Source organism: Orcinus orca, chromosome 8 (genome assembly GCF_937001465.1).
Source record: "Orcinus orca chromosome 8, mOrcOrc1.1, whole genome shotgun sequence".
In the NCBI taxonomy this organism is placed as follows: domain Eukaryota; kingdom Metazoa; phylum Chordata; class Mammalia; order Artiodactyla; family Delphinidae; genus Orcinus; species Orcinus orca.
Window position 1 is genome coordinate 108792329 of NC_064566.1, and position 26359 is coordinate 108818687.

A 26359-nucleotide genomic window follows, 5' to 3' on the forward strand; every position below is an offset into this window, starting at 1 on the left:
ATTAAGACTGTTAAAAACCATATTTGACTTTTAATTTCAAAACAAATTAAATACAGTTAAATTAAAACAGACCCGATAGTGCAGCTTGGGGGCTCCACCTTCCCCGTCTCTGTCCTCCGGCCCCCACCCCACTCCTGTACAGGGGGGAGCAGGGAACACACTGCGTTTGGAAAACAAACTAGCCATGGACCCAGTTCTGATTCATAGCAAACTCATTCCCAGTGAAGGCGAAAGCTGCAGTCCATCGGGTTGTAATTATAAATAAACACACGTGCAGCTAAGAGAGGGTATTAGGTGAAAACAATAGAAACACCATCTGCCAAAGAAAAGAGGAGACCATGTTGTCGTTACCAAGTTTCCTGAAACGAGCCCTGGGTTCCGGGCCAAGGCGGCCCGAGCCCAGCCAAGCCGCCCCTGCGTTTGGGGCTGGTCCCGGCGAGTGAGGCAGAGTAGTGCCCTGCATGAGTTCACTCGCTCGACGGTGCCCGCCCTCGCCCACCCTCCCTTCCCCCGCCACCCAGGTGGTTCCCAGGCAACCATGGGTGTGGGACGTCCTGCAGGTGGCTCAGGGCCCTCAGGGACATGAGCCTTCCCTCGAAGGTTTCGTGACTATGCTGAGGAGTTAAATCCACTTCAAAAACAGGCAGCCGATACTCCGTGAATGTTAGGTCGCTGGGCTGCGGCCCACTGCCCACCCACCCATGCACCCAGGAGTGGGCTCTCCGTGGCCCGCAGACCCATCCCATGAGTCTAAGTGGAGTAGGGGCTATTAGCGGTTAAAAGTAAACACCTGTTCAGCGGGCTCAGGCCCTTCCTCTGCCTCCACAGGGGAGGAAAATTGTGCTTCCAACGCTCAGGAGTGTGAGTGGAGACCGGCGGAGGGCCGGCCCCGTCGGGAAGCCAGGGAGACAGGCACCTCTCCTCCTGGCTGAGGGCCGCACACGGTTCCTTGTCTGGGGCGGCTGGGCGGCCGGACATGAGGCCGGCTTGCTCTTCGCGCCCCCAGTTTAGGGAGAAGGGAGGTTTTACTTCCCACTCGGTGTGTAAATCGCATGATTTCCAAAGCAGTGTGTGCTCAGGTATCCTGCCCTCGGGGTCCAGATCATCTCTGCCCCCTTCCTTAAACCCCTCTGCTAATCCAGAGTCCCCCAGCCAGGGGCAGGGAGGAGCCCTGGGACCGCCCGGGCCCCTCCTCTCTCCTCCTGGCCCACCTGCTCCCTCGAGCCCCTGAGGCCTGTGGTTCTCATGGCTCTGGGTTGGGGGCTCCTGCTTCCCCAGTCCCAGCCCAGGCGAGGGGCCCGGAGCCCAGTGGGCGTTGGGGAGGTGCCCTGTGGTCTATACCCTGTGCTGGGTGGAGGGCCCACCTCCTTCCTTGCGCTGGGACAAGAGCCGGGGAGGGCGCTCTGCTCCCTCCACGAGGTTGAGGTATGGGGAGAGCAGCCCTCTGGCAGCCTGACTCCCCGCACACAGGGCTGGCCGCCTGCCGGGAGCACAGACAGCCTTACGCTCCGCAAGCAGGAGCCAGAGAAAAGCCGGCCGGAGGGGCTGCATCTCCTCGGAGCAGCTCGTTCCTGATGCCGGGGGTGGGGGCTGCTTGCCGTCTTTCGCAGTCCCTGGCCAGGTGTGGTTGTGGGGCCTCGAGGGGGAGCTGGGGAGCCCTCTGCTGGACTGCTGGGGTCTTTCACCCCCTCCCAGCCTGGCATCACTCCCGGGCTTGGGGCCCATGGTGTCTGCCCCGGCCGGCCCTGCCAGGGCAGATGGAACAGAACAACAGGTCTGGGGTTTCTGTGCTTTAGGGTCTCCGTCCTTTGTCCTGGCATCAGGCTGGTCTCTCTGAAGGCCCCAGAGTAGAAAGGAGGGTGACGGCGATTCCACAGGAGTCCGCCTCGGAGGGACCACCCGCGTGGGGAGCACAGGTGGCCAGGAGCAGGTCTGAGAAGGGGGCTCCTGTGACGGGGAGAAGAATGGGGGAGGCGTGAGGGAGCCGCTGGATCCTGGGCCCCTGAAGCGTCACCCAGGGGCTCCGCAGAACCCACCCCCGGGTCCCACTGAGAGGCCGGGAGTGGGAGAGGCAGGGAGTGATGCTCTGTCCCGACACAGTCTCAGTGGCAGCGACTGAGGTGATTTTCTAAGTTCAGGGGACAAGATAAGCAGACCCCCTGCGGTCCCCTGTGGGCAGGGCCATTGCCCAGGTGATACAGAAGCTTCAGCCTGACTCCAAGGCCAGAGGACAGAGGTGTGTCCCACTGTCTGAGCTCCCACCTCTGATGAGATCACAGAGAAGCTCATAGAAAATTCCTGGCTTTGCCAATCACCTGGCACAATTCACTTCAACTTTACTCAGCCTCATTCCTTTGCCTCTAAAACACAGATGGAGCCTGTGACCTACAGCAATACAGGGTTTTAACCAAATAAAGGGACTTCTCCGGAGGTCCAGTGGTTAGGACTCTGCGCTTCCACTGCAGGGGGCATAGGTTCGATCCCTGGTTGGAGAACTAAGATCCTGCATGCTGCGTGGCTTGGCCAAAAAGAATCAAACAAATAAAAATAGCAACACTTAGGCAGGACTTATTATGTGCCAGACTGTTCCTGGTGCCTCAACAACCCATTCTGCAGATGAAGAAACTGAGGCCTACAGAAAGAAAGGTCAAACCGAGGAAAGTGGTAGCTTGGGAGTCAGGCGAGGCTCCTCGGTCCACGCTTTCACCAGGACGGAGGAGGCACCTGCAGGAGACAGAGCCTGGGCGGGTCCACACAGCAGCGCCTCATAAGGGGACCGGCTGGTGGCCAGGATAACAGTGGTGATGACAGGGAGCTGTCACCAGGCGGTGCCTGGAAGGTGAGGCCTTCCAAGCAGCTGGTGGAAGAACCACCCAGCCACGGGGGGAGGCTGGCTCCTGTCGACTTCAGCTATGCCTCCTCTACTCCACGGGGCATTTGCTCTGACCTTCACGATTAAAGACTAAGAGGAAAAGTCTTGGCAGATTTACTCTGCATCCAAGCTTGGGTGGCCTGCCCAGTGCGTCACCTGCCTGCATCCCCCTACCTGTGTCCTGGGGCTCAGATCTCCACCATGGGGTCAGTGAAGCCTTTTTTCCCCTCGTTCACCAGCACCGGCTTCTCAGTCCGTGTGTGCCAGACCAGGATCTGTGTGTTCAGAGACGTGAGACCACATGGGGCAGGCCCCTGACCTCGCCCTCCCACCCCTGCCCCCTCTCCTTCTGCCCTTGTTCCAGCAGGATTTTCTCCATTGTTCTTTATTTCTACCTACGCCCTCATTCTTGCTTTTTGTACATAGGCTGCATTCAAAATATCTGTTGGAAACAGAAAGTCTACAGCTACAGAAAAGAGACAAACAGGTCTCAAGGTTTCCTCTTGCTTCTCATCCTCCCCTGCATTTCTTGATGGGTCCAGAGGGAGAGAGAGTTCCGGGACCTTCAGCTTAGCTAAGTGACAGCCCAGGCCCTGGCTGGAGAAGTCCAAACTTGAAGCAGCGTGTGTGTGTGTGTGTGTGTGTGTGTGTGCGTGCATGCATGAACATATGTATACGTGTGCCTGTGTTGTGCATACGCACACCCATGTATGTTCCATGCATGCATGTGTGTATGCGTGCACATGCATATGTATGTGTGTGCCCGTGTCTGTGCATGTGTGTGCACACATGGAGGTGTGTCTGGCAGGAGGGTCGTGGAGCCCAGCTGCTTCGAGGTGAGGGAGGGATTCAGTCCTGGGCTCTGTCTCGCCAGTCGCCCCTCCCTGCTCCCCCACCTGCCATCACCGTGGCTCCTGAAGGGCGATAAGCTGCCGTCTTGGGAGGCTGTCTGGGGCCCTATTTCCTTTTCCCTGATCTAGAGGGAGGGCTTTGTGGGCTGGAGAAAGCTTGCATTGCAGCTGTCAGCTCTGCTGAGGGGCTTACCTTGGTGCAGTTGGCCGCCTTGGGCTCCAGGTCACCGAGGGTGACAAGTTCTCGCAGGAGGCTGCTTTCCTGGTAGCCTCCCTTCACGCCGCGGAGCTTGAAGTAGGCCTGGCTTCGCTGCAGAATGAGCCGCAGGTTGACCGCAAACCCCGCCATGTCTATTGCAAACGGCCGGTGGGGGTCGAACACAGTCTTCCAGCCGACCACCTTCCCGGCCCCATTGACCCTCGGGGCCTCGTACCGAAGGCCGCCGACGAAGGCTACGGGCCACACGGACACCCGCCTGGTGCTGCGCATCTACAGAAGGAGAAGGGTCAGGGCGCCTGGGCGGGGATGGGAGTCGGGGCACCCGGGCTGCTCGGGGTGGGCATCTGCGGAGGAGCACGCCTGGGCTGTGGGCAAGGCCACCCCTCCAACCAGCTGATACTCGCCTTGTCACGTGACCTTCCCTCTTTGTCCTTTGCTGCAAAACTTCTGTCTCCCCAATTTAGAGTCTGAAATGACTCCTTCCCTTCCCCCCACACTGTCGTGACTCCCAGACCCGGAGGACACTCAGAGAGTCGACAAGGAACCCCCTTTCCCTGTCCCCCCACTGGAAGCCCTCACGCAGACAGTGCCCGGAAGCCAGGGCTGCGGCCAAGGCCGATCTCCTCCCCCTTCGCCAGCCGGGGCTGAAGGCCGCGCCGGGTCCGCACCCTCCCCGGGCCCCATATACGTCCACGAATTGCGCACCTCCTCGAAAACCTCCAAGCTGTAGGTGTTGTCGTCGTCCGCGAAGTACACGACGCCGGGCTGGCTGGAGTTGCGCGGGAAGGTCTCACGCAGCCAGCGCAGGGCCAGGTTGCGCTGCATGGTGCCCCGCGGGATGCGCGGGTCGCGCGCGTCCCCGCGCAGCTTGTAGTTGCGCGGCGTCTCCACGTGCAGGTGCGTGTAGTTGAGGCCGGTGTCGCGCAGGAGGCGCGCGGTCAGTGGCGTGCGGCGCGGTGCGTCCTCCACCACCAGCCAGTGCAGGTTGGGCACGTGCAGCAGTGTGTTGGCCAAGCGCGTCAGCTCAGCCTTCTGTACCGGGCGGCTGTAGGTGGGCGTCACCACGTGGATGGTGGGCAGCGTGTCGGACCAGGGCGGGGGCCGCGTGTACACGTACTCGGTGCGCACCACCTCCACGATGTCGCGGTCGGACATGCAGTACTCCCTGGGGTCCACTCCGGGTGGCGCCTCGCGTCGGGGATCGCTGCCGTCATCTGCGGGTTGGAGGGGGGGCGGTGTGGGCAGCTCCGCAGCAAGTACCTCGGCCCCCCCGCCCCATGCAGCTCTCCTCTGCTCTACCCGCGGGAACGTCAGCGCATCCCTGCCTGGGGCCCTGTGGGCTGAAGTTGGCGGTCAAGGCTGCTTGCCTGACATCCTCCCCTGGGTTCTGCTAGTTGTGACTTCCGAGATGACACAGAAATAACCTCTCCCTCCTTCTCGCATTTGACAGCTCTGTAGCTATTTGACGGCAACTGGCCAAATTCCAAGATTGCATCCGCGGTTCGGGTTTTATGTGACAAAGTGTCCTCTCCTTACCACCCTATACCCTTCACACCTGGCCAGAGCTGACTGCACTGCCTCGCACCGGCTGGGGCTGCAGAGCCCCGGGCACCGCCTCCCATGCCGGAGGGCAGCGTTAGTGCTGTCGTGGCTACAGCACACCGTGGACCCGGGAGTCTGCGGTTACCTCGCCCCGATTTTTCACAAACCCTGGAGTCAAGCGGGGCTTACTGAATCTTGGTGCAGAGTATCTGATACTTAACTACTGCATTTTCTTCTAGGGTGTTGCCCATAGCTGGCAAGATAATTCTGAACCCTGTGCCTGTCGTCGCTGACTTTATTCTCACATTTGTGCAAAGGGGCAGAGGGTGGAGACCCATCTCAGCTCTTCTGGGGTTTGGTGTCTGTCTCCTAATCTGCACTTTCCGGTCACACTCTTTCAGCCACCTGGAACCCTACCTGCCCCATACCCAGCCATGTGTGCCCATGTGTCCCCAAGGACCCCAGGAGAGGCGTGTGTGAAACCTGGCAGAGGCCTGGCCTCTGTGACACACTCACAGGGATGAGAGCCCCTCTTTCCGGAAAGCACCCTGCGCCCGCTGGGGCGGCTCTAATGACCAAGCTCTCTCTTGCATCCTGGACATTCTCCCCATGGGCAAAGCCAGCAGTCCTCTCATAAGGGGAAATCAGCCTATGGGTATTCTTTTTTTTTTTTTTTTTTAAATGGTGTTGATTCATATCTTTTTAAAAAAATTTTTACTTTAAAAAAATTTATTTAGGCTGCGTTGGGTCTTTGTTGCTGGGCGCGGGCTTTCTCTAGTTGCAGTGAGCGGGGGCTACCCTTCATTGTGGTGCGTGGGCTTCTCATTGTGGTGGCTTCTCTTGTTGCCTAGCATGGGCTCTAGGGTGCTCAGGCTTCACTAGTTGTGGCATGCGGGCTCAGTGGTTGTGGCTTGCGGGCTCTAGAGCGCAGGCTCAGTGGTTGTGGCGCACGGGCTTAGTTGCTCCGCGGCATGTGGGATCTTCCCGGACCAGGGCTCGAACCCATGTCCCCTGCATTGGCAGGCGGATTCGTAACCACTGCGCCACCAGGGAAGCCCCCACGGGTATGCTTGTTCTTAAAGAGTCCCTTCTCTCTGAGGTGTGTCTTCCTGTTTGAAAGGCTGTGGGCCCCTCACTGCTCTCACACCATCTCAGCAGGAGGTGGCAAGCGTCAGAGGACTGACCTAGGGATCTGAGTGCCTGGGCTCAGACCCTGCGCCACTCTGTACTAACCATACGGCTGTGAGCAGGGTGCTTGGCTTCTGGTGCCTCAGTTTTAGAAACTGCAAAATGGAGCCAATACCTGCATCTCCTTTATCGAGCTGCATGTGGGTTAAAGGGCTCGTAACTCTGCCCCGAGGCTCACCATCCCTGGTAAGCGGCCCTTTCCTCATGGCTTCTTGCAACTATGGAAAGGATGGCGTGAGTGGTTACCTGCAGGGGGCGAAGTGGGGTCCAGCCAGCTGCCGCCCCCTCCCTCCTTCCCATGGTTCTTGTTAGCCTGGGTGCTGGCGTGGGGTTGGACGCTGGGCACCGAGGGGCAGGGACACACGTGCTCCCGCCTCTCAGGGAGCTCCCAAAGGCCAACCAGACACCCACGACGAGACACACAGTGGTAGTGGGAGCCTGCGCCTGGGCCGTGGGTGCAGGGTCGGGAGACTAGCGCAGATGCAGGTAGCCAAGAGCACTTGCAGGAGGAGTTTTGGGTCAGACTGTGAAAGACAACAAGCTTGAGGAGAGCAGCTTCTGACCAGGGTATAAGTAAAGTTTAGTTTATCCTGCCGTGAGTAAAGTTTTGGAAACCAAGGCCCGGGAAGGACACTGAGAGTCCCTCTCCCTCCCTGTCCCTTTCTGCCGCTCAAATCACCCCCCCGCCGGCCCGGTGGGTCTGTGCCCTGGTACATTCTCCACGCCTACGACAGGGCTGGGTCAGGGCTTCTGCCGCCTTTGGGTCCTAAGGCCTCCCTAACTTCTTTGCTGCTGCCTTCGTTCTGTCTGTCTTGGCTGCTCTGGGGAGAGTGGATGCCAGTTCCCTGTCCTCAGGCAGGAAGGGCAGTGCTGAGCGAAGCAGCCTGGCGTCTCTGGCCCCAGAGACCTGCCGAGAATGGAAGCCACGTGGTATTATGTCCCTTTACATGTGGTAAATGTAGTGATGTGCTGTTGGGTGACAACTCTAAAATGATAAGCGCCAGGGACTTCCCTGGCGGTCCAGGGGTTAGGGCTCGCACTTTCACTGCCAGGCCCCGGGTTCAATCCGTGGTCGGGGAACTAAGATCCCACAGGCCCAGCAGCATGGCCACAAAAAAAAAAAAACAAAAAAACCCAAAAGTAAGCACCAAGGAGAGGTGCTGGATTGGGAGGAGGACAGCTCCAGGTGCCCCCGCAGGCAGTGGGCACTTAGCCATCTCCAGCCTGGCCCTTCCTCACGGAAGCCTCAGGACCCACCGGGGCTGAGCAGGCCCCAATGTGTAACTGTGGAGCAGCCCAGCTTCAGACTGTGGCTCTTGGCCCTGCCTGCACCTGAATCACCGATTCCCAGCATCCCCCCACCCACCCCAGTCCTGTCAGCTTTCTCCCTGGGACGTGCCTGGGCACCTCTGCGTTTCATCAGGCTCCCCGGGCTCCCATGGGAGAAGGGATCGAACAGAGAGGGGGGGAGTGTGGGACTGGAGACTGGCCGTGAGGGGCAGGCGCGGGGGGATGCGCACGTGTACGGGTTTGGGGCATAGGGGGCCCTGGTGTGAGAGGGAAAAGCTCTGGGCTGGGAGCCAGATGAAGCCAGTTCTAACCCGGCTCCGGGGGACTTGCCTCTGTCCAGCCTGTTTTCAGCAGGTGGCACTGGATCAGGGCTTCCTGATCAGGAAAAGAGGAGCGAACAACACACTCGCCCTGAAAGGTTTTAAACAACGCAGGCCGGGAATCCTGGCCACCCACCCCTGAGCCCTCCCGGGTGCACGTCCTGGGAACAGGTGCAGAGTTGCCCCGTGAGTCTGTGCCTGTATGTGTGGCATCATCAGAGCCCCAAACGGGCCGAGACCCCCCCGCCCACGAGGGTACGGTCATCAGCCTGGCTCGTCCTCGGTTCCCCAGCTACCGAGCGGGTGAGAGTCAGGACTCCAGAAGCCCTGGCTGTGGTCACCCCATCAGCAAAGCCCGGCAGGTGGGGCCGGGCGGGGGCTCACCCTTGTGTGCGGTGAGCAGGGGCGCGATGGTGCTCTGGTGCCACACGGTGACCAGCAGCGTCCAAGGCAGCACGATGAGGAAAATCGCAAGGATGTCCCGTCTCTTCGGCATCTCCAAGGCTGGCTGGGCCCACAGCTCCTCGTTACCTGAGCGACGGCAGCGGACGGCGGCGAGCACAGGGGAGAAAAGAACAGGAATGGGCCGGGTGGGCCAGGCACGGGGCAGCGGGAAGCTGAATGCTGGCCAGCAGGCCTGACCACGCTCACAACCCACCCATTGCCGAAGCAGGTCTGCGGAGTCCGGCCCTACCGGAGTCTGGTGGGTGCTGCCTTCTGAAGTGGGTCAGGAACCCTGCGGGGTGGACACCTGCAAGAGAGAGCAAAGGTGGCGGCCAGAGACCCGGGCAGAACAGGTCCCCGCTGGCCGGCTCGGGACGCACAGCATCGTGTTTTCAGGGTGGAACCTGGCTTCTGCCAGTCCGTGGGGTGCGGCCAGCCTCTGTCCTCACAGGTGGTGGTGGGTGCTGTCCACTCAGGGTTCAGACACACCTGCCTGGGTTTAACCCCAACTCACTTCTGTGCCTCAGTTTTCTCATCTATGAAATGGGCGCCTTCAGCACCTACTTCCCAAGGCTTCTGGGAATTAAATGCGTTAACACCCGTGGAGCCCGTGGGCTGGCACCAGATGGACACAGCAAGCGCTCAGAACGAGTCAGCAGCTGTGATGGTCACAGGCTTGTGCCCAGATGGTTATTTCACAGCCTGGATTAAGGAGTGGACCCGGACACGATCTGTTCTTGCGAAGCCCCCGCGGAGGTAGGGCGGAGGCCGGGCGCTGCAGCTGGGCGTCAGCCAGGAGACGTGCTCCCGGTGGGGCTGCCACGTCCCGGGGAGATGGCACTCAAATGGCAGCAGCAGGGGCTCCAAGGAGCTCCAGGAGAGGTGCCCTGTGGGTAGAGTTCCCCTCTGGCACGGCTGCCCACGTGCCAGGAGACAGGCGCTCAGCCTCCGGACCGCCATGGAAACTGTCACATCCCAACGTTCACCTTCCTCCTCACTTCTGAGCTGAGTGCCGTGCAAGATGCAGCTGGGGGCCACAGGGGGAGGCGTGAGGGAGGACAGCCATGGGCGGCCCTGGCCTGTCCCGGTGTGTGGGCCACCCCAGTGCCCAGCACCAGCACACCGAGCCCCCGAGGCCGCTCGCTGCCCACCCAGGCCCCCGCAGACGCGCATCCGTCTCCTGCAGAGCTGAGAGCCAGGGCTGAGCAGGATCTGGGCTCCCGTTTTGGAGGCAGTGCGTCCTCCTCCTTGCCGGGTCCTCTCTCTGCCAGCAGTCCCCATGCCTGGTGCAAGAACCGTGTTGTCTTCCAGTGACAGGCACTGCCGTCTCCCGGGGTGGCCCCGCTGCCCCTGCCACCCCTGGCTCCACAGCCTCCTTGGAGTCAGATGGTGCACGGCCTGCCCCCCTGCCACCGGGGTTAAATGGTGCAGGCACAGAGCAGTGAATGATCCTGGGGTGCGAGCTGTCTCCTCCACACTCCTTGTCGTGGCCCGAGCAGATGGGAGCCCAGAGTCCCACCCAGGATGCCTGTCTGGGTCTCCTGTGCTGCGTGAGCTCGTGCTACATCCCCGCCCAGCCCCTGCCCTGCTCCAAGGCCACAGGCAGGGCTGCGAAGGGCTGAGTTGGGGCCTCGGTTTGGCGGGGCTGTCTCAGGCCACGTGATGGGGGTCAGAGGCGCTTCCAGTAGGGCTGGCTGGGAGGTCTCCTCTGGTCCTGTGATCGCCTTGGAGCTTTTCCAGGCATCCTGGTCTTGGGGAGGCTCTGGTTCCGGCGGGGAAGCCATGGGGAGCTGGCCTGCCCTGGCACTCAGGCAGCTGCGCTGGGGCAGCCTCCAGCCTCCGGCACCTGCCCCTCCCTCGGCTGCCCGGGCTGCAGTTTGAGCAGAGAACAGCTGGTGGGGAGCATTTGTGGGGCCAGAGATGCACTTGACACTCCACGTTCAGTCTTCCCAACGCCTGGGCCGCAGGCGCTGACCTCGACCTCTTCCACCTGGAGTTTGTAGAGGCCGTGAGGGTCCGCATCTTGTCCAAGTCACCGTCGGCATGCAGTGGAGCCAGACCTGAATCCGGGCCCTCTGGGTCTGAGCTGCATCAGGAGCTCGGGAAGGAGGGTCAGGCCCCAGAGCCCCTTCCGGGAGGCCCCCTGCAGGGCCCAGCACCCCCCTGGGGGGAGCAGGAGGGGTACTAGGAGAGGAAGGGGGGCCGTGGACGCCAGGGCCTTGGAGGGAGGCTCTGATCCCATCCGCTCTATCTGGTCAAAACTTCTATGAAAGGAAGCGGGTGGGGCGGGCAGAAAAGCTCTAAAAATAAACTTAGCCATAAACCCAGTTGTGCATTAATTACTCTGGAAGCCATTACGGCTTGCAAACCCCATAACTTTAATGGAGGCTATTATAAGCATAGCAGCAAAATCATGGAGCGAATTACCAGGCGGTTATGAAGCAGAGCAGGGAGAGCCCCCAGCCTTGGAGAGCACTAGCTGGCCAGCAGGGGGCGGGTCTGAGGGAAATGGGGCCTGGGCTTGGGCGTCAGGGAGCAGAGGCCTGGGGGGGACCTGGGCTGGGAGCAGCGGAAGCTACCCCAGACCCAGAGGCCCAAGTGTGAGACGGGGCTGCAAGGATGACCACTGGCCTCGGCCCACTTTTCCCGCCTGGCCCTGGAGGGGTGGCGGGCAGCCTGCCTGTGGTCCAGGCTCAAGCAGCCGCAGACCCAGGGCCGCCCTGGGCCCTTGGTGGCCACGGGCAGAGGAGTCAGTGCAAAGATGAAGGAGGGGCTCGGCCGCACCCAGAGCCAGGAGGAGGGGTGCGGCAGGGAGACTGCCGTGCTTGAAGCGAGGTCCTGCCGGTGAGAGCGAGGGTGGGGCCCGGTGTCCGCCGAGGCCAGGACTCCCCACCAGCCACCGCAGTTCGTGTCCGTGACTGGCCCCCGCCGCCCAGCCCCTCAGCAAGTGCAGACGGGGGGCCTCGGCTGGACACAGACAAGGCTGTGCCGAGGGGCGTGTGAGCCCCATGGGACGGCACAGGGGACGTGAGGGGGCGGGACAGTGCTCTGGCTGCTGCCCCCGGGGCCCTGCTTGTCCTCCTCGGCCTCCACCCTCATCTCCACACACAGAGCTGGACTGGGAGGTTCTTATGAAGTTTCAGTTCTGCCATTTTAGCACCTTGAGGTTAAGACAGGGCTCTGGTGAGAAAACGGGGTTGGATGGCATTCAAGGCCAAAGTCAAAGCAAGAGGCCAGTGTAACAGCTGATTCATGGGCCAAGCAGCCCTGGAGACTGGCCACGTCTGGGGAGACCTAGTTATAGGAATTTGCCTATGGGTTTTAGGGTGTCATGGGTTGTGAGAACCAGGGGGTGTCTGGGACCCAGATGGGGGGCCCCGATGTGTCCAAGGCTGGGCTGTAGCCGGGCAGGCTGGACAGGAGAGGCTGGGCCTGGGGAGGCAGGGCCAGGGCAAGGTTGGCTTCCAGGCTGGACGATTCCAAATGCATGGATAGGCTGCCTCCTGAGCTGCAGGATTCAGACGAAAACCTCACCCGCGTCCCAGTACCTGCGGAGGAGGCTGGTTTAATTCCATTCAGCAAATATTAGTTCAGCATCGGTGGTGGGCAAGGCCCTGCTGGATTCCCTGGACCACACGGCATCAGGGAAATTCCCAGGGACCACACGGCTCCGTCCCATCCCTCAGGGAGGTGCTCCGGAGATGGCGTGTGCATGTGTGTGGCGGAGGTCAGTTTCACACAGACCACCCCAGCCCTCGCCTCTGGAGCAGGATAGGAGCCGTGGTGCCCATAAGCCCGGGACGGTGGCGGTCACAGGAGGCCGCGGGGTGAAGAGTCCTTCGAGGTGATGCGGACACTGCACGTGTCCCGACAACTGCACGATCAGCGGTCCTGTCCCCGACCACACGCTCTTCACTGGCCAGCGTGGCACTGCCCGCTTGGGAAGCGGGGCTGAGGCCTGTCCTGGGAGCTCGCCACCCTCTGGGAGTCGCCCCGCTGGGCACACCGCCTTTGGCCTCAGCGACGACTTCTCGGAAGTGATCCAAGACCTTGGGACACTCGGTGAGGAACCTGCGCCGCATCCTTTAGAATTGTTATGTTTCCCACCAATCTTCACCTCATTTGGAGAACGTTTTCCCTAGACTCGCCTCATGGAATCTTCTGAGAGCATTCAGCTTAGTTTTCCTAGGAACGACACATTTCTTTCTTTCCAGCTCGTGTTTCTTGGTTTATGTCATATTCCGTGATGATGAGAACAAGCAGAAACTGTTGCAAACAGGCTGGGAACCAACATTATGGACACTTGGATCACTGACCGCCAGAGGGGACCCCCAGCCCCCTGAGGACATCAGTCCTGAGTCACTGGAGGAGAGGTGGTGAGGAGAGCACTGCCGTGCCCGGGAGGAAAGAAACGGGCCCGACACCGGGAGCCTGAGTCCCGCTGGGGCCGAGCAGATGTCAGGGCCCGGGTTGTGGGGGACCGGGTGGTGGTGTGAGAGGACGGGCGGGGGTGCCAGGGGCTGCAGGAAGCAGGACACGGGGAGGGGTTAACAGCAGACAGTAGGCGGGTGCGGTTAGGGCTCCAGTTCTACCCTCCAGCCCCAGACAGTGCCCGGGAGGGAGGCTGGACGCCGTCCCTGAGACCTGCAGGGGCCCTAATGGGATCAAGGGATTAGTATTGATCCTGCGGCCGCTGCTCAGGACAAGCCAGATGCCAGAGCTAATCAGCTCCTGTCCAGTCAATCCACACTCCATTAACTGGCCCCAGGCCTCTCCTCCCTGGCCACTGCACCCACACCGGCTCCACGGGGGAGGGGGCAGGACACGGGGGCCTCTCCACCCGCCATCTCTGTCCGCTTCCTGCTCCTGTCCCCACCACCCGCAGGGGACTGGACACAGAGGGGTCCACAGCTCCTTCCACCCACGAGGAGGGCGTGGTGCCCAGGAGGGCTCAGGGTTGGCCCTGCAGCTCACAGCCCTGCCCTGGGCAGGTGGGATTCACTTCTTCATAAAGCCGGTCCTTTATCTCCACAGCAGCCTGTGGGGCAGGCAGGGAGGTTTCATACCCATTGTACACGCAGGGAAACCGAGGCTTGGAAGGGCCCAAGGTCCTGGAGTCAGCGGAGCTGCTCACATCCAGGTGCCCCATGCACAATGCCCCCTGCCTGCAGGCCGGCCCCCCTAGGGCCACCCCAGGAAGGGGCTCCCCAGCGGGCTTTCACGGTGGGGGCTGAGAAGGAGGGGTTCTCGCCGGGAGGCCGGGCCCCGCTGGGGCAGAAGGACGTCGGCTCGGCTCGGGCAGAACAGCTGTGGGTCTCTCCCGCCCGAGAGTCAGGAAACAGCTCACCGGCCGTCTGTCTGAGGTGGTTCCCTCGTCTTCTCTCTTGGTTTTTCAGACACAGCCTTGGGATCAGGTTTGGATTCTTAGTAAAGAGTGAAAATGCGGGTCTGGTCTGCGTGGTCCCCCCGCATCACTGCAGGAATTTGAACGGAACAAGCTACCAGCACCAGTGGGTTTACTGGAGTTCCTAAATCAGCGGCGTGGTCTTTGGGCAGAAGGGCGTCCACTCGTCCCACAGCCTCCCTGCAGGAGGGCTTCATCTCGGGGGTTTCCTGCTGCTGCTCTGGGCTGGGCCCGGAGCACACGGGTGACCGCGGCTTGGCTCAAGGTGGGGACAGTGACCAGAGGGACACAGACCGGATGGAGATCTGCACCGTCTGACAGTGGCCGGCTGGGCCGAACGCCCCCTGTGAAGAGCCACCACGCAGAGGGTCTTGGGGTGGCCGTGCAGGGCTGGGCGGGGAGGGCACCCAGCAGGGAGGTGCTGACGGGAGCCCTGGGCAGGCGGGCAGAGAGTGGCACGGCCGCGGTCCTCCCCTGGTGGTAGGGGGGGCAGTGAGGGCAGGCCCGGCTCTGCCATCTGTGGACTGGGGAGCGGCCCCTGCATGGAGTCCAGCTTCTGGCCCTCGGCTTGGCCTGGGGTTGGGGGAGGCTTGGTCTTGGCAGGAGCTGCCTCCCCGACCCCCTCTTCCCCCTTCCTCCCTGTATCTCTGTCCCTGCCCCCTTTTGGCAACCGTGCCAGCTTTTAAGAGAACGTCACTGTCCCCAAGACAAGCACCCCTGTGTTCTCCCGCGGCCGACCTGTGGTCACGTGCTTACAGCTCTAACCACCCAGTTCTCTTCCGTCTCCACCTTCCGTGGGTCAGGAGCCCAGCCGACGTGTGGGGTCCCCTGTGCACGGGCTCCTGGAGGGCTGAACAGGTGCGCTTGCTTCCACGCCCGGGGTTGGGGGGCGGCAGAGGCCACTGCCCCAAAGTCACGGGACCGTGGGCGGCACTGCTCTCGGCTCCCTGCCCCGTGTCCTCGGCCAACACGGTCACCCACGCCCTGGGACAGCAGGGAGGGCACCCGGGGCAAGTCTGCCGCCGGGACGCGTCCTCCAGGACACTGTGAGACCTTAGGAGGGACAGCCCATCACCTTGACCACGTTCTCCTGGTCACAGGCGTGTCCACACTGAAGGCGTGGACAGCGGGCGTCAGAGGTCACGGGGACACCTTAGGGCCTGTCCAGCACAGCAGGGAGGCCAGGTCACTTCCCGACCTCAGCTCCCGTCTGGCCACGCAGCCGGCACACCCGAGGGGCTCCCTGTGGCCTCCCCCTCCCCCTGCCCGCTCTGGTCTCAGTCTCCTCCTCCAGCCTGGAGCTGTTCTGTGTCTGGAATGTTCCACGGACACCTTAAACACAAAAGAGACCCCACCGTCGTCTTCCTCCCAGAGCAGCTCCATCTTCCTCCTCGTCTCGGCGGCTAGCACAGAAACCCCGGGCTGTTCCCACTGCTCCCCGCATCCGCCGGGCCGCGCCCGGATGCCGGTCCAGGCCTGCTCTTTCCTCCACGGCCTCCCATCGAGATCTGTCTGCACAGCCCACCTCACTGCCTGGCCTGCCCCCCTGACGTGCCCTCCCCAAGACCTCCTGAGTCCCCCTCCGTGGCATCTGAGGCACTCGGCTGTGCTGCCTCACCCACCACTAACTGCATCCTCTCTGCTTTCCTTCCACCTCCTGCCACCACCATCCCTGACCCCATGTCCAGCCCGGCGCCTTCCCTCCCTGCAGCGCTCGTGAGAGCTCTAGACGCTGGCAGACCTGCCTTGGTCCATCGGACGGTAACTCCCCTCCCACCCCGAGGTCTGGGCCAGCCCCGAGGCCGAGTCCAGAGACCCAAAAAGCAAGCCAGCCCGGCCCTCACGGCCAGCATCCCCTCATGTCCTTCCTCCCTGTGGCCTCTGACCCCCGCTGCCCCCTTTGCCAGGCCTCTGCCATGGCCCAGCGTGGGGGCCTGTGTGTCCCTGGGCCCGCTGGCTGCCACGGGGTCCTTGCCCTGTGGAGCCCCGAGTACCAGCTTCGTCACTGTGCCCCCATCCCCTGCCCACTTGACTCCATCCGACTGGCCCGACGGCAGCGGCCGCGGCACCTGCTCTCCCTCCTCCTGGACGTGGAATTTGTAGTTTCACTCAGGAGTGTGGCTGGGGCCGAGTCCATCCTGCGAGCTCCACGGGGCCACCCTCTCTGGGTGACATCACAGGGCTGCCCGTTCACGGCTTCACACACGTGTGCATGCATGTGTGCTCGTGGCCAGCACCCTATCTGAATGAGTGCACATGTATCTGTGGGCCCACGCGTGGGTCTCCAGTCAGCCAAAGATGAGCTCTCGAGCTGACCCAGGTGGGCTTCTTTGTGCCTGCGGCACGATCCCGGCGAGCAGAGGGCTCCACTCGCGGCTCCTGGGACCGTCTCCCTGCCCCCGCGCCTGCCCCCTGCCCTCCCGTGCCACAGCTAAGCAGCACCGGCAGGCAGGCCGCCCTGGCACAGGCCGAGGCCCCGCCTGATTCCAACACGGTCACAGCAAACGCCCTGGACTGAACACGCCAACCTTTCCCGCCAGTGCCCAGCTCGCTGCGTCGCCCAGCATCCTGTGAGGGGTGGGGCAGCTTGGGACACAGTGACACCCACCGGATCAGGCCAGTGCCTGTGGGGGCAGGAGCCGAGGGCTCCGCAGATTCTGATACGAGACGGACGGCGGGGCTGGCGCACCGGACGAGCAAAGCCAACAGCTTCTAGTGGACCAGGGCGGCAAGAGCCACCGGGCGGCTGGGCGGGCCTCCTCTCCTGACCGGCCGCCCAGCATGGGTGGGGGCGGTGCGCTCCCCGCCGAGGCTGAGGACACCAGAGCTCAGAAGACTGTGGGGCCCTTGCACCCTGGGCTCCAGGAGCTGGGGTGGTGCAACCGGGTCTCCTTGACCCCCCTCCACTGGGGAGGCCCAGGGAGGCTGAGAAGGGCCCAGGGCTGCATTGCCTGGTGGGTATGGAGTGCTGGCTGCAAGGACGGTCCACAGCGTGGAGCCTGGCACAGGTCCTGGTGACCCTGGCTGGCCAGTGAGCAGGGCATGTGGTCTCAGCAAGGCCAGGGGACCAGAACTAAGCAGGCTGGGTAACCTGGAGGTTCTGGCCCCGGAACTGAGGGTGTGACGCCCGGCTGGGCCAGGACGGCTGTGCAGGGCCGTGGGCGAGGCTGGGATTCGGATGTCCTGGAGGGATGTGAGCGGCCGAAGGCAGTCTGTCCCCACTGCACTGTCCCCTGCCCCCGGGCTGTGCAGCCTCCATTTCCTCTGGTGCTGATGGCGAGCGGTTTGGGGTGGGGTGCTGACCGGGGGAGACCACCTGGAGCTCTGCGCCCCCGGCCACATCCCTCCCCCTTCGCAAGCTTTCCCAGGCCTGAGCATTCAGCGTCCGCACAGCGAACGGCCAGCCCGCATCCTGCGAGAGCTTGTCGGTTTTCATGTCTGTCCGCAGCCCCCAAGCCACGGACTCCTCTGGATCCACCCCAGGCCCGGGCCAGACACGGAGCAGGGGCTGCACCAGTGTCCCTGTGACTGAGTCCCTTGTCGGCGACTCTTACCAGGCCACTCTGCGATCAAATGAGGGGTCCATGGAAAACACTATCACGGCGCCTGGCCCACAGGGAGCACCACGAATGCTGGGCGACGTCAACTGTAATAGAAATTATAGCAGCAACCATGTTGTTTGAATCCAGCCGAGTCCAAGTGTCTGGAAGAGAAAGCGAAGCCAGGGCACCTCAGCTCCCCCCGGGTCAGCATTGACCGGCCTCTGGGCAGTTCTAGCAGATTCCTCCCTCCCAAGGACAAGGCTGTGCCGAGGAGGGTGGTCCATGGGGCGTGGGCTCCGTGGTGGTGTGCTGAGCGGGATGTCCGGGCTCCTGGCCGCGGGCTGCCTGCTGTGGGCTCACGCAGCTCCCTGGGTGGGCACCGCTTTTCTGTTCCTCTTTTACACATTTGGAAACTGAGCTGGGTCTGCCCTGGTGTTGGGACACCTTCCTGTCCCCCCGCATTAGTCCTGTGTCCCTGCCCAACCTCCAAGATTCGCACCCAGGGCAGGACCGGGGATTTCGGAAGGTCAGGGGTCCCCCGTCTCTCCTCCTGTCTCCAGAGCTGTCAGAGCTGCGGTTCTCCTCCTTCGGGCTGAGCTTGGGGGTGTGGGACCATCGACTCCGGGCTGCCCGTTTCATGCCCTTTCCCCCTGGAAGCAGGTGAGGGCTCCCGGAAAGCTGCTCTCACCACCTCTGTTTCCTGTTACTCCTGCCGGGTCCCTCGTCCCCCCACCCCTGCGTGTCAGCTGCTCCCACTGCCTGATGAGAGACAGTTCAGGGAAAGTGTTGCAGGAGGTGCAGGGGGTCCAGCCCAAGAAGGCCTGTGAGCCCGAGTGGGCAGCACGTGCTCCCCCTGAGAGGCATGACGGATGGAGGGTCCCTAAGCTCGGCCCCCAGACGGTAGATCCCGCCGACACTCTGTCTGTTTTACAGGCCGTGCGCTATACAGCCGGCAGCAGGGCAGCACGACGGCTGAGACGGGGCTGAGCACCACGGAGCTGCGTGCAGAGGGGCTGGCCCTGCGCACAGGGCTCCTGGGTCAGCAGGGCTCCCGGCCCAGGGACAGGCTCTGTGAGAAAGGGTCCCGGGTGGGGTTCTGGAGGGAGCAGGGCAGGCGACCCCACCTGGTGCCTCTGCCTGGCATGCTCTTCCCTGGCCAGGCTCCTGCCCCACCTCTGGGCTGGCCAGGCACACCCTCCTGGGGACTGTCATGAGGGCTGGGCTCTAGGGACACGCGTTTGGTACTGGACAGGCGGGGGAAAGCAGGGCTCCATCCTCCCTGCTCCTCATGGCACCTGGTACTCAGAGCACAGAGGCGTCTGCAGCCTCCCGAAGGGAAGGGCAGTGGGGAGACACCACTGTTGACCACTTCTGCCCCACAGTCTGGCATCAAGCGACCCGCCAGCCTGATGACCAGGCAGACAAAACACATCCACACGGTGCGATCCAGCCCGAGCAAGGATGAAGCCCTGACCCCTGCTCCGACGTGATGACCCTGGAGGACGCTGCATTCAGGGAGGGGCAGGCGCAGCCCGGCTAAGCCCATGTGACCCACTTACAGAGGCGGGTAAGTGGTCAGACTCATAGGGACAGAAAGCAGAAGGGTGGCTGTCAGGGCTGGCGGCGGGGGGTTGAAAGGGTACAGAGTTTCCAGTTTGCAAGATGAAAAAGTTCTTTAAGCAGTTATCCCTGCTTAGAGACAAGACATGAGGGTCACAGAGAGGTTAGGCGATGGCCCAAGCCACACAGCTGTGCGTGGCAGAGCCAGGATGTGAGTCCAGCAGCCCACGCTCTCAGCGCCTCACTAAACCAGCTTTGCAAGACGGAGATGGATGGTGGCATGACACCGCGAACGTACTTAATGCCAGTAAGCACTTAAAAGTGGTTAAGATGGTACATTTTCATTTTACTTTACGTGTTTTTTTTTTTTTTTTTTTTTTTTGTAACTACAAAAACGAACCTGTCATCCAGAAGTTCTGGTTAGATGGGTCAGCAGTGACCCATCCAGACACCGGGGGGGGCATAAGAGGGCTTTCCTTGCAGCGGGGCTGGGTGGGCACCTGTGTGTGGTCCCAGTGCGTGGCCCTCCTGCTGGCTGTCACTTGGGAGCGTTACCATGAGGAAACATGCACAGGGCACGCCTGGGGGACGCAACCCCAGGGGTTCCAGATGAGCTGCTAGGAGTGAGCAAGACGTGGCCAGAGGATGGAATGCACACACACACACACACGTGCACTCACACGCATGCATGCATGCACACACTGGAACACACAGGCACGCACACGCAAGGCAGCCTGCTGGGTCTCCAGCCTTGGGTGTGGGGAGGGGTGGAGGCTGGAATGCTGGTTCTCGGAGGGAGATTTACAGGAGAGAGAGGAAGTTAATATCGGCAGGTGATGAGTTAGGTGAGTAATGCTTCGGCTTTAGTTCAGAAGCTTTCTGAGGGAAAAAGAAAAGCACCTGCTCAGAGGCAGTACGGCAACCCAAGCAGAGCCTCCTGGGAGCAGAGCGGGCCCCGGGGCCCAACGGGCAGCCCCGCTGTGAGCCGGTCCGTCCTTCTGCTCCGTGCTGTGCGGGGAGGGCTTCCCCGGAGGCCTGGTGTGGCCACTCCACTGGCCGCACCTTCCAGTAACTGGGCCTCCAGGGATGCGGCCTGACACCCCAAGTCTACTCTGACCTCCAAGGGCATCGGGTCAGTGACGGGGGAGGGGGCTGAGGACGAGCCTGGATTTCCTCAGGCTGCAGAGGCCGCCCGGGGGACCCCAATCAGCTAATGGGGACCCAGGGCTTCGGGATTGGGCTGAGTGGAGCTGGGAGCCCCCAGAACCGGTCTCGAGCCAGCGAGGGCCCCGATGGCTCACCCAGCCTGGGGATTTCCAGGCTGACCTCGCCCCTCTGGTCAGAGTGTGCAAGCACATACCATACAGGCTGATGATTCACTGGTTTAATTAAGGTTTCCAGTGTATTTTTAATGCGTTGCCTGTGGCCTGAACCAGCTGACCTTCCCTGGGGCCCTGTCAGGATAGTTTAGCTGGGTCCTCCTGGGCCAGCTATCATGGGAGGAGAGCGAAGGCCTGTGCCGGCTGGTGGGGGAAAGGAGCCGGCTCTCAGGGTGGGCCTCTTACCCCGAGCCTGGGGGGCTGCTCCTGTGGTCCTGCTGCCTGTCTCTGTCCTGCAAGAGCACAGGGGACCTGAGAGAGGGAGGGGTGGGCATTGGGAGACTCAGGTCACAGTCTGGGACAAGGCACCAAAGTGCTGTGTGACCTGAAACAGGAGTGGACCCTCCCTGGGCACCGGTTTCCTTATCTGCAGAAAGAAGGAAGCACCTACAGCCACAGAATCCTAATCCCAGGCCAGACCATCTGCTGGCCTCAGCGCTAGTCCATGGCTGCGGATGCGAATTCCTGCTCCCAGATCCGTTCCCTCTTCCCTTTGCCTTCTCGGCTGGTGGGCTCCCCACTCCTGCCTCCTGCTCCTGGGGCGTCCGTCATGGAGAGCTTACCAAGGGAAGCGGCGTAATCGCGGTGGGAAATGTTCACATGCTTCATGCTCCTTTCATTTCAGATGAGGAGATAGAGGCTCCTGAGATTCTGTCACTCAGAGAGCGGCCGACACAGCTGGGCCTGGAACCGGGCTCAGCCAGCTGACCGCTAATCCCGTCTGGCCCAGGGCCCCTCTCGCTCCGCTGGACCTTAGGTCCAGGGCTGGGAGCCCAGGCAGAGACCTCACGTCCCCACCAAGATGCTGGCGGAGGCCGGAACCTCATTTGCTCCTTTTACCTTGAACACACGGGGGCTAAGGAAATGCTCTTTGGTGGGAGGTGCATCTGCTTCCCTGGGGATCTGGCAGTGTTCATCTGCAAAGGCAGACACACACCCCACCTCATTTTCTGTCCCCGGAGAGTGGTGCAGGGCTTATTAACCAGCCACGCCCCCATCACAGGGGAGGAAACCGAGACTCAGGGTGGCTGGGAGATGGAAGCAAGGCCACACGCTGGGCCCCTCGGCACGCCTGGCACCAAGTACGCTGTTCCCTAAGTGTCTGTTAGGTGAAATCTTAACTAAATGAGTAATAAAAAAAAATTGCTAAGCAAAGCACTCCTCACATTCTAAGTGAGTAACATGATTAACTGTAATCCTCATTCCTGCCTCACAAACATCCTGTTATCCCTGCTTAGAGACAAGACATGAGGGGCACAGAGAGGTTAGGCGATGGCCCAAGCCACACGGCTGTGCGTGGCAGAGCCGGGGTGTGAGTCCAGCAGCCCACGCTCTCAGCGCCTCACTAAACCAGCTGTGTAGAGCCCAGAACAACACTTGCCAGGAGAACTTGGGGACGCTGGGCACATCCTGCGTGCATCCATGCCATCCAGTATGGTGGCCACAGGACATGTGTGCTACTGCGCTCTTGAAATGTGGCTGGTGTGGCTGCGGGATGCCACCAGGGAGGGAGAGCAGCCCGCCCCACGTCCAGTGTTGGGCTCTAAGGCTTCTGAGCGCTGGTTAAATGAACAGCCCAGAGTCCTGAGCCTAAAGACACTCATGGCCTCCGAGGACAGATTGTTCAACTACTTCACGCAGAAGGAAGCAAGACGGGAGAGGAGTGAGGGGGAGGTGACCGCATGCGCCCAGGCTTGCACGGGGGTCAGCAAGGACCCGCAGACCGGGTCCCCTCCTAATACCCACAGCCCTGCCCTCTGGTCTCTGCTCCCCCTGCTTCCCTCCCCCCTCCTCATGAAGCAATAATAACGGCTCACGTCTTCTACCTGCAGGGCAGGAGAAACCCTGCTGACAGCTCTAATACTGCAGGCAAGGCTCATCGCCAAGCCAGCCAACTCTTGGAGGTCCAGACTGAGACTCCCCACTTTTGGGCTTATCGGTGGCAAAGCCCTAATCCCTGCCAGGCGCTTGGCTGGAAGGCCGCTGTCCCGCTGTCAGCTGGTGTGCTCAGGGAGTACAGATTCATTTTAATATTGGCTGGAGCTAAACCTCATTAGAAAAGTAAATTTGCTGTAGCTGCGGAAAAAAAAAAAAGCAACCCACACAGTCCTTCCTCCTAAAGCTAAACCGGAAACCTGATTTGATTTTGGATTGTTTGACGCTTTACGTCCCCAGCACTGGCCCAGAGCCTGGAACACAGTAGGTGCTCAGTGAATGCGTGTGGAAGGGGGCTTTTGAGCAACTTCCGCCCACTCTGCCAGCTTCTAGCACGGATACCAAGAGGCCACCGGCCTGGGGTTCTCGTCAGTTGTGTGGATTTTTGGGGACAACCACTGTCTGAGACGTGCAGTGACCACACTGACCACCGATTAGACATGGGACCCATGTTGCTGCCATTCGGCAAGGAGACACCAAGCATGTCTCGATGCAGAGGCATGGCAGGGGCTGGACAAGCCCCAGAGTCCGGAGGCGTGGGAGTCTGAGGGGAGAGCCGGCAACAAGGCCAATGTGACCGGTCCCAGAGTGGGCCAGAGAATTGCTACTCCAAATTCTAGAGCCATCCAGACCCCAGAAGAAGGTGGGGGGAGGTGAACGCAATGCAGATGTTACAGTAACATCCACCAAGCACTTCACCTACAAACAGCCTGGTGGGAGAGGCTCCTGGATTTATGGGCCTTCGGGAAACCAGGGCTTACAGGGTTCCGCTTTTCCTGAAGTCCACCCAGCTGGTCACAGAGGGGCTGAGGCTGCCCCGGCCTGGCCAAGCCTGTGCCCTGCATGGCACTACCTCCCTGCCCCCCACCCCACGCTCTCAGCAGGGGCCCCAAAGGCCTTCTGGCCTGGAGGTGCAGGAAGGAGGTTTTTCTTTTCCTTCTCCCCAGGTGCTGGATCCCCCAGAGTCCACTGTACCCCGGGGCCGGGAAGGGTGTGGGGTAGGCACCAAGAGATGGGTCTCCCTGAGAGTCCCAGATCTCACAGCCTGTCCCCCTTCTGCCTGAGGACCTCCCTCTGAGCCCCACATTCATCCGAGCCTCGGGAAGAGCCCTCCTCAGTAGGCCGTCCCCACTGCTCCACGGAGGGCCTCCTGCCCTGGCTGATGGCTGCCGGCGGGGGCATCCTGGAAGGAGGCCCGAGGCTGGCCCACCCGTGCCCCTGGGCCCCCGTCATCTGTGCCTCCGTGTCTTTGTCTGCTGTCTCTCGCGTGCTTCCCTGCCTGCCTCAGGCTCTCAGATTCTCTCTCTTCCCCAGCCCTGCCCCTCTCCCCCTTCAGTTCTCAGCAGAGGGGAGTGCTCAGGCCTCTCCACCCCAGCTCAGGCCCTCCTCCGGCCAAAGCTGACCCAACACGCTCCCTGATCCTAGAGCCTGGCTCAGGGCAGCTCACCCTGCCGAACCCGCCACGCTTGCAACGCTCCTGCCCTGCCTCATACGCCGTGCCACGACCAGAGAGGTACAGCCACCCGGGGCCCCTCACCCCTCGCCCTTCAAAACTACAGTGGGAAAATGCAGGTCCGTCCAGAGGCCCGATGCCGGGGACAGGGCAGGCCCCACCGGCATCTTCCTCTGGAGCCCCCGGTCTCTGTCCCCATGCTTCAGGTGGACGGTCAGTGCCTGCTGGTTCAGAAACCTCTGTGCAAGTACTCAACCCAGCACCTGTGAGCCTCCAACAGGCGTGAACAAGGAGGGATCCCCCAGCATCTGCGGGTCAGGTACAGAAACGTGCACAGCAAGCCACTCGGCGCCGGTACTGAATGGGGCACAAATCCATCAACCCTCCCTGCTCCATAACCGGGGCAAGCCTTCCTGCTCCCATCCAAAGGGGCACAGGGGAGTGCATGCAGCTCCAGAACCTTTGGGGGTGATGGGCATGGACTGGGCACAATGGATAGTCTCTTTGAAGGTCTCACGGGGAAGGGTCTTTGTTCCAAACAAAGGAAGGGGGGGACTTGACGTTTGGCCCAGTACGGGCAGTAGCCGTCACCAGCTAAGCAGGTTTGGGAGGAAATGTCTCAATCTCTGTGGTGAGGGACAGAAGGCAAATCTCAGAGGACCCTGGAGCCACCGTCCTGTGAAGCCACGCGCCCCACGACGCCAGTAACTTACGCAGCTGTGCCCCGTTTCCACACAACCACACTGGAGGTACCACAGGCTCTGTACTGGGACATCCGTGCCCAGTCCTTTGAACTGGTACATGTCGCACAGCCCAAGCTCCCGATGGGTACCCCACCCAGACTGGTACCCACGCAGGTAGGGCTGTCCCCACCAGCCTGGGGCGACCAGCCGTCTGCAAGGCTGGCTTCAGCGTCCAGTGCAGAGAGCTCCCCGGAGCCCCTGAGACCCAGTTTCTACAAGAATCCAGGCAAAGGGTGCCCAGCTGAGACTAGGCCCGGCCAGGGGAGGTCGGGGCAGGGGGGCCGGTTGGGGCCTTGTTTATGCATCTGTGTCTGGGTGGGTGCGGTCTCTCCGACCTCAGCTGCTGGGTCCTGGGCTGTCCCCAGGCACAGTTAGATCCCTGGCCTCCTACTCCAGTCTCTCCTGCCTCACCTCTCTGTTCCTTCTCAGAAGTTGCGGGCTCTGGCTTGGGAGGGACTAGGACCCCAGGCCGGAGCCCGGCGGCGGAGGGCGGGTGGTGAACTTGGTCGTGCCTCCCCCGCCCCCTGCACTGTACGTCCTAAGGACGCTGGGTCCTCTCAGCACCGCTCAGCCCCTCAGCCTCCCGGCAGAGCTTCAGAGACTTAACTTGCCAGTGGCTGGAGCCTCAGAGCTTGGGGACGACGCTGGGAAGCCGCTGCGGCGGGTGCTGGCCCCCGGCTCCCGGCCACCGGGAACCACCTGCTGAGGTGGGGAGGGAGGAACCAGCGAGCTAAGAGCCCGGCCGGTTGTTGGAAACTGCCGAGAACCAGCTTCCCCTTCCCGCCGGCCCGAGGAGGGCAGGCATCGCCCAGGTTTGGTTTCGCAGCCCCTCGGCGGCGGCAGCGCCTTCCGCCCCGGTCGGGTCCCCAGCTGGCTCTCCAGCCGCCCCACTGCACGCACAGCCATACACGCGCGCGCGCGCACACACACACACACACACACACACACACACGGGCGCGCGCATACGCGCCCGGTGGACATGGCGCGGGGACCGATGCGGAAGCATAAAGGGGCTCTGTGCGCGGCAGCGGGGGCACTGACCTGCGGCGGCGAGTCCGGATCGTCCCCGGCGCGCTCCATCGCGGTGGTGGTCCCTACGCGCCGGCCCCGGCGCCCCCAGGCTGTTGGCCCGGGCCGCGCGCGCCTCCAGCCCCGGGGGCTCTCGGGTTGCGGGCCCCCGGGGGCCCCTTCATCGCTGCGGGGTCCGCGCCGCCCGCCGCCCCGGCCCGGCCCTTCTGCGCTCGGCGAGGCGGCGGCCGAGCCCGGGAGCGCGCGGGGGGCGCGGGGCGGGGAGCCGGGAGGGGAGGCCGGGGGCGCAGAGAAGAGCGGGGCGGGCGGGCCCGGGCGCAGGGCGGAGGCGCGGGCACACCGGGGCGCGCGGCCGGAGCCCAGCCGACCGGGCCGGCGCGGAGTCCCCTCGGCGGCGGCGGATGCGCCCGGGCGGCCGCTTCTGTGACAGCGCCGCCAGCCCCGCCCCCGCCCCGCGCCAGCCCCGCCCCGCCTCCGCTCCCCGCCCCGCCCCCGTCCCCGCCCCCGCCCCGAGCGAGCGCCAGCAGCCGGCTGGACCCGCACAGCTGGTGGTCGGTACCACCCTCGCGGGCTGAGGCGGGGCGCGA

General features: G+C 62.3%; 1 protein-coding gene across 11 annotated transcripts; it reads right to left on the minus strand.

The window, feature by feature from the left end:
* Position 1: 1 nt before the first annotated feature.
* On the minus strand, positions 2–26046 carry B3GAT1 (beta-1,3-glucuronyltransferase 1). Of its 11 annotated transcripts, XM_049714314.1 has the most exons (10): positions 20799–25721; positions 20039–20112; positions 17889–18068; positions 17686–17777; positions 8942–9034; positions 8668–8814; positions 4649–5283; positions 3917–4213; positions 3047–3147; positions 2–1947 (listed from the first exon to the last, which is right to left on the minus strand). In XM_049714314.1, the coding sequence occupies exons 5-9, from the start codon at positions 8943–8945 to the stop codon at positions 3061–3063; spliced, it is 1170 nt and encodes a 389-aa protein (XP_049570271.1). In that variant the 5' UTR covers positions 8946–9034; positions 17686–17777; positions 17889–18068; positions 20039–20112; positions 20799–25721; the 3' UTR covers positions 2–1947; positions 3047–3060. The 11 variants fall into 11 exon arrangements, with proteins under 11 accessions (XP_049570271.1, XP_049570270.1, XP_049570269.1 ...); XM_049714313.1 differs by lacking the exons at positions 17889–18068; positions 20799–25721 and adding an exon at positions 25785–26043 and having other exon boundaries at positions 17686–17834; XM_049714312.1 differs by lacking the exon at positions 17889–18068 and having other exon boundaries at positions 17686–17834.
* Between the last annotated feature and the right edge of the window lie 313 nt (positions 26047–26359).